Here is a 7,459-nt window from a genome sequence, read left to right on the forward strand (position 1 = left end):
TCCCCTGTGCCCATCCCCCCCCCCCACTGCCCACCCGTGCCCCGCCCCGCCGCGGTGCCCTCACCTGTCCCGGGCAGCAGCGCCCAGCCCGCGGTGTAGCAGGGCCCGATGCCCTCCGGCCGCGGCTGCCCGGCCCGGCTGACGCAGCCCAGCTGCACGAAGTCGCTGCACTCCGCGGGCGGCTGCAGCTGCAGCAGCGCCACGTCCAGCCCGGGTGGCGCCGCGCCCGCCGCACCCGCCGCACCTGCGCCTCGGGGCCGGGGTCGCTCAGGTCGGCGGCGCCCAGCACCACCCGCCAGGCGCTGACGTTCCTGGGGACACCGGGCACCGTCAGGGGGAGCTGAGACCGCCCGGGACAGCGGGGGTAGCGGGGGGGACAGCGTGGAGCGTCCCGGGGCTGCCCCAGATCATCCCAGAGCCGCCCAAGCCATCCTGGAGCATCCCTGACAAGCCCAGAGCCGCCCAAGGCCATCCTGGAGCATCCCTGACAATCCCAGAGCTTCCCAAGGCCATCTGGAGCATCCCTGACAATCCCAGAGCCGCCCAAGCCATCCTGGAGCATCCCTGACAATCCCAGAGCTTCCCAAGGCCATCCTGGAGCATCCCTGATAATCCCAGAGCTTCCCAAGGCCATCCCGGGGCCATCCCGGAGCTTTCCAGGACCACCCCAGATCATCCCAGGTCATCCCTGATTATCCTGGATCATCCCAGGGGCCATCCTGAGACCATCCTGGATCATCCCAGGGCCATCCCAGACCATTCCGGATCATCCTGGGGCCATCCCAGACCATCCCAGATCATCCCAGAGAGTCCCAGGGCCATCCTGAGACCATCCTGGATCATCCCAGGGCCATCCCAGACCATCCCAGATCATCCCAGAGCGTCCCAGGGCCATCCAGAGCATCCTGGAGCCCCCCAAGGCCATCCCAGACCCTCCCAGATAATCCCAGGTCATCCCGGACCATCCTGGGGCCATTCCGGATCATCCCAGATTGTCCTGGATCATCCCAGGGCCATCCCGAGGCCATCCGGACCATCCCTGATAATCCCAGATCTTCCAAGGTCACCCTGAGGCCATCCCAGCAAATCCCAGATCATCCAGGACCATCCTGGGGCCATTCCAGATCATCCCGGAGGGTCCAAGATCATCCCAGGTCATCCTGGAGCATCCCAGGACTATCCTGGGGCCATCTGAGATCATCCTGGAGCATCCCAGGGCCATCCTGGTCATCCCAGATTGTCCTGGATCATCCCAGGACTATTCCAGATCATCCTGGAGGGTCCAAGATCATCCCAGGCCATTATGGAGCATCCCAGATTATCCCATGCCATCCTGGGGCCATTCTGGAGCCCCCCAGGGCCATCCTGGAGCCACCCCAGAGCCTCCTGGAGGATCCCGGGGCCATCCCACATCTTCCTGCATCATTCCGGACCATCCTAGGGCCAGCCAGGGCCACCCTGGGGCCATCCTGGATCATCCCAAAGCCCCTTGAGGCCATCCTGGAGCATCCCAGAGCCTCCCGAAGCCTCCTGAAGCTCCCCAGGGCCATCTCAGACCTTCTCAGGACCATCCCAAAGCTCCCCAGAGCATCCCAGCACCTCCCAGAGGATCCCAGAGCCTCCTGAGGCATCCTGAGTCCCCCAGCACCTCCTGGCACCTCCCGGAGCCTCCTGGGACCATTCTGGATCATCCCAGGACCATCCCTGGGCCATCCCAGAGCCATCCTGGACCATTCCAGATCATCCTGGCCCATCCCGGCTCATACCAGGGTCCATCCCAGCCAACCCTGGATAATCCCAAAGGCCCCCAGTCCCATCCCAGACCCATCCCAGCCCAGCTCGGTCCCATCCCAGCCCATCCCAGGGCTATCCCCGACCCATCCAGCCTATCCTGGGCCCATCCCGGCCCATCCCAGGGCTATCCCCGACCCATCCCAGACCCATCCCAGACCCATCCCAGACCCATCCCGGCTCATCCCGGCCCATCCCAGGGCTATCCCAGACCCATCCCAGCCTATCCTGGGGCCCATCCCAGACCATCCCGGCCCTTTCTGGGACCATCCTGGCCCAATATCATGCCCACCCTGGCCCATCCCGCTCCCATCCCAGCCCATCCTGGGTCTGTCCCGGTCCATCCCGCTCCCATCCCAGCCCATCCCGGTCGTATGCCGGGTCTATCCCAGCCCATCCCAGCCCATCCCGGGTCTGTCCAGTCCCATCCCAGCCCATCCGGTCCCATCCCGGCTCTATCCCAGCCCATCCCAGCCCATCTCAGCCCATCCCGGGTCTGTCCCTCTCCCATCCCAGCCCATCCTGGCCTATCCCGGGTCTATCCCAGCCCATCCCAGCCCATCCCAGTCCCACCCCAGCCCATCCCAGCCCATCCCAGCCCATCCCGGGTCTGTCCTGGCCCATCCCGGCCCATCCCGGGTCTGTCCCGGTCCCACCCCAGCCCATCCCAGCCCATCCCAGCCCACCCCAGCCCATCCCAGCCCATCCCGGCCCATCCCGGGTCTGTCCTGGCCCATCCCGGCCCATCCCGGGTCTATCCCAGCCCACCCCAGCCCATCCCAGCCCATCCCAGCCCATCCCGGTCCCACCCCAGCCCATCCCAGCCCATCCCGGGTCTGTCCCGGTCCCACCCCAGCCCATCCCGGGTCTGTCCCGGGTCTGTCCCGGTCCCAGCCGGGTCTGTCCCCGCTCACCGGGGCAGGCAGCGGGCCGCGGTCAGCAGCCAGCCGGGGGCGATCAGGCTCCCGCCGCACACGTGGCCGCTGCCGGCCCGCAGCGGGTCCTGGATGCTCGCCAGCCCCGGCCAGGCCCCGGGAACCGCCCCGGAGCCGCCGCCGAACTCCTCGGCCATGGGCTGGAGACCGCAGGTACCGCTGGGGGACGGGGACAGACATGGGGACAGGGACAGGGACAGGGACAGGGACAGGGACAGGGACAGACATGGGGACAGGGACAGGGACAGACATGGGGACGGGGACAGACATGGGGACAGGGACAGAGGGACACAGGGACAGACATGGGGACAGGGACGGACATGGGGACAGGGACAGACATGGGGACAGGGACAGGGACAGGGACACAGGGACGGGGACAGAGGGACTGGAACAGGGACAGCCATGGGGACAGGGATGGGGACAGGGACAGAGGAGACAGAGGGACAGGGACAGAAGGACAGAGGGACAGGGACAGAGGGACAGGGGACAGGGATGCGGACAGGGACAGAGAGACAGAGGACACAGGGACAGAGGGACAGGGATGGGGACAGGGACAGGGATGTGGACAGGGATGGGGACAGAGGGACAGAGGGACAGGGACAGAGGGACAGGGGACAGGGACTGCGACACGGAACGGGGACAGGGATGGTGGCACGGGGACAGGAACATCCCCCAGGGCGTGGCTGTGCCCCTGGCTCTGCCTGAGCGGCTGTGCCAGCCCTGGGCTGTGACAGGGACAGGGACACGGGGACAGGGACACCCCAACAACACCGGACAGGGACACAGCGACACTGGGACACGGGGACAGGGACACCCCGATACAGGGACAGGACCCCGACACAGGGACAGGGACCCCCAGCGCCACACGAGTCCCCTTGGTGGTGCCAGAGCCTGGCACGGGCACGGGGCTGGGACCCTCCCGGGCTTCGGTGACCTCGGGACCCTCGGGGACCCTCGGGGGACCTTGGGGACCCTGGGAACCTCAGGACAACCCTCAGGGGACACTCGGGGACCCTCGGGGACACCCTCAGGTGACAATGGGGACACTCAGGTGACCTCGGGGACACTCAGGGGACCCTGGGGACTCAGGACACCCTCAGGGGACACTCGGGTGACCTTGGGGACCCTCGGGGGACCTTGGGGACCCTCAGGGGACCTCGGGGACCCTCGGGTGTCGCCTACTCGCAGGAGTCCCAGGTGGCGCGGGAGGGCGCGGCCGCGGCCAGCAGGAGCAGGAGCCAGAGCGGAGCCATGCTGGGGACAGGGGACAGCGGCAGCGCCCCGAGGGTCCCCGAGGGTCCCCCCCGGCGCCGAGGGTCCCGCCGGCCCGGGGATGACGTCACAGAGCGGCCCCGGTTCCGCCCGGGACCGTCACAGAGCGGTGGAACCGGGGCAGGGACCGGGACGGCCCCGGGGGCTCCGGGCGGCCTCGGGCACTGCCGGGAACGCCCGGACCAGAATCCCCAGCAGGAAACTGCATTCCTAAAACATCCCAGAAACGCTCGTCCCAAAATCCCATCCCAAAAATCCCATCCCAAAATACCCCAAAAGCCCCATCCCAAAATACCCCAATATCCCCGTCCCAAAATACCCCAAAATCCCCATCCCAAAAATCCCATCCCAAAATACCCCAAAATACCCATCCAAAAAATCCCATCCCAAAATACCCCAAAATCCCAATCCCAAAATACCCCAAAATCCCCACCCCAAAAATCCCACCCCAAAATACCCCAAAAACCCCATCCCAAAAATCCCATCCCAAAATACCCCAAAATCCCCATCCCAAAAATCCCATCCCAAAATACCCCAAAATCCCCATCCCAAAAATCCCATCCCAAAATACCCCAAAATACCCAAAAAGCACCATCCCAAAAATCTCATCCCAAAATACCCCAAAATCCCAATCCCAAAATACCCCAAAATCCCCACCCCAAAAATCCCATCCCAAAATACCACAAAATCCCCACCCCAAAAATCCCATCCCAAAATACCCCAAAATCCCCACCCCAAAAATCCCATCCCAAAATATCCCAAAATCCCCATCCCAAAAATCCCATCCCAAAATATCCCAAAAGCTCCATCCCCAAATACCCCAAAATCCTCATCCCAAAATACCCCAAAATCCCCATCCAAAAATGCCCCAAAATTCCCATCCCAAAAATCCCATCCCAAAATCCCCATCCCAAAAATCCCATCCCAGAATTGCATTCCCAGAATTCCCATCCCAGAATTGCATTCCCAAAATTCCCATCCCAGAATACCCCAAAAACCCCATCCCAAAATTGTCATCCCAGAATTCCCGTCCTAGAATTGTATTCCCAAAATTCCCATCCAAAAATCCCATCCAGAATTGCATTCCCAAAATTGCCATCCCAGGATTCCCATCCCAAAATTCCCATCCCAAAATATGCCAAAAAACTCCCATCCTAAAATTCCCATCCCAGAATTCCCATTTTCACCCCAAAATCATTTTCATCCCAAAAATCCCTGTTTGTAAACAGGGGAAGGTTCTCAGCAGGGAATTTTTTAAATTTTAATTTTAATTTTAATTTTAATTTTAATTTTTTTTTAATTTTTATTTATTTTTCTTTTTATAAAACTCAATTTTTCTCTTTGCAAATGGGGGAAGGTTGTCAGCAAGAATTATATTTATATTTATATTTATATTTATATTTATATTTATATTTATATTTATATTTATATTTACAAACATCCATTTTTCTCTTTGCAAACACGGGAAGTTTCTCAGCAAAGAATTTATTTTTTATTTTTACAAAAATACAATTTTCTCTTGGCAAACAGGAAGGTTCTCAGCAGGGAGTAATATTTATATTTATATATTTATATATTTATATTTACATCATTTAATATTTAATATATAATATTTAATGTTAATATTTAATATTTAATATTTATATTTATATTTATATTTATATTGATTTACAAATATCCATTTTTCTCTTTGTAAACAGGGGCAGGTTCTCAGCAGGGAATTTATTTTTTATTTTAATTTTTAAAAATTTTTTATTTTTATTACTTTATTTTTATTTTTATTTATTTTTATAAAGCTCCTTTTTTTTTGCAAACATGGGAAGGTTCTCAGCAGGGAGTTTATCTATATCTTTATCTTTATCTTTATCTTTATCTTTATCTTTATCTTTATCTTTACAAACATCCATTTTTCTCTTTGCAAACAGGAAGTTTCTCAGCAGGGAGTCATACTTTATATATTTATATTTATACTTATATTATCTATATTTATATGTATATTTATATTTACAAATATTCATTTTTCTCTTGGCAAACAGGAAGTTTCTCAGCAGGGAGTCATATTTATATTTATATATTTATATATTTATATATTTATATATAAATATATTTATATATTTATATATTTATATAAATATATATTTATATATTTATAGGTTAGTTCTATTTCTATTTCTATTTCTATTTCTATTTCTATTTCTATTTCTATTTCTATTTCTATTTCTATTTATATATATGTATATTTATATGTATATTTATATTACAAACATCCATTTTTCTCTTTGCAAACACGGGAAGCTTCTCAGCAGAGAATTTATTTTTTATTTTTACAAAAATACATTTTTCTCTTGGCAAACAGGAAGGTTCTCAGCAGGGAGTAATATTTATATTTATATTTACATCATTTAATATTTATATTTATATTTATATTTATATTTATATTGATTTACAAATATCCATTTTTCTCTTTGTAAACAGGGGCAGGTTCTCAGCAGGGAATTTATTTTTTTATTTTAATTTTTAAAAATTTTTTATTTTTATTTCTTTATTTTTATTTTTATTTATTTTTATAAAGCTCCTTTTTTTTTTGCAAACATGGGAAGATTCTCAGCAGGGAGTTTATCTTTATCTTTATCTTTATCTTTCTCTTTACATACATCCATTTTTCTCTTTGCAAACAGGAAGTTTCTCAGCAGGGAGTCATATATATTTATATATTTATATATTTATATATTTATATATTTATATATTTATATATTTATATATGTATATATTTATATATTTATATAAAATATATTTATAATTATAGGTTAGTTATATTTATATGTATATTTATATGTATATTTATATTTATATATATATGTATATGTATATGTATATGTATATTTATATTTACAAACATCCATTTTTCTCTTGGCAAACAGGAAGTTTCTCAGCAGGGAGTCATATTTATATTTATATATGTATATATGTATATATGTATATATGTATATATTTATATATTTATATGTTTATATATTTATATTTATATATTTATATATTTATATATATTTACAAACATCCATTTTTCTCTTTGCAAACAGGGGAAGCTTCTCAGCAGAGAATTTATTTTTTATTTTTACAAAAATACATTTTTCTCTTGGCAAAGAGGACGTTTCTCAGCAGGGAGTCATATTTATATTTATATATTTATATTTACATCATTTAACATTTAATATTAATATTAATATTAATATTAATATTAATATTAATATTAATATTAATATGCATGTTTATATTAATATTTATTTACAAATATCCATTTTTCTCTTTGCAAACAGGGGAAGGTTCTCAGCAGAGAATTCATTTTTTATTTTTACAAAAATACATTTTCCTCTTGGCAAACAGGACGTTTCTCAGCAGGGAGTCATATTTATATTTATATATTTATATATTTATATATTTATATATTTATATATTTATAT

At 50.1% G+C, this 7,459-nt stretch overlaps 1 protein-coding gene across 1 annotated transcript in view; it reads right to left on the reverse strand.

Annotated features, from left to right (window-relative positions):
• LOC129134408 (acrosin-like) overlaps positions 1–4,250 on the reverse strand; it is a 6,367-nt gene extending 2,117 nt beyond the window's left edge. Inside the window, 4 exon segments of the mRNA XM_077192224.1 lie at positions 65–214; positions 217–311; positions 2,706–2,885; positions 3,909–4,250. Coding sequence (XP_077048339.1) covers positions 65–214; positions 217–311; positions 2,706–2,885; positions 3,909–3,979 — 496 coding nt within the window. The 5' untranslated portion in view covers positions 3,980–4,250.
• Between the last annotated feature and the right edge of the window lie 3,209 nt (positions 4,251–7,459).

The sequence above is a fragment of the Agelaius phoeniceus genome, chromosome 32 (genome assembly GCF_051311805.1).
Source record: "Agelaius phoeniceus isolate bAgePho1 chromosome 32, bAgePho1.hap1, whole genome shotgun sequence".
In the NCBI taxonomy this organism is placed as follows: Eukaryota; Metazoa; Chordata; class Aves; order Passeriformes; family Icteridae; genus Agelaius; species Agelaius phoeniceus.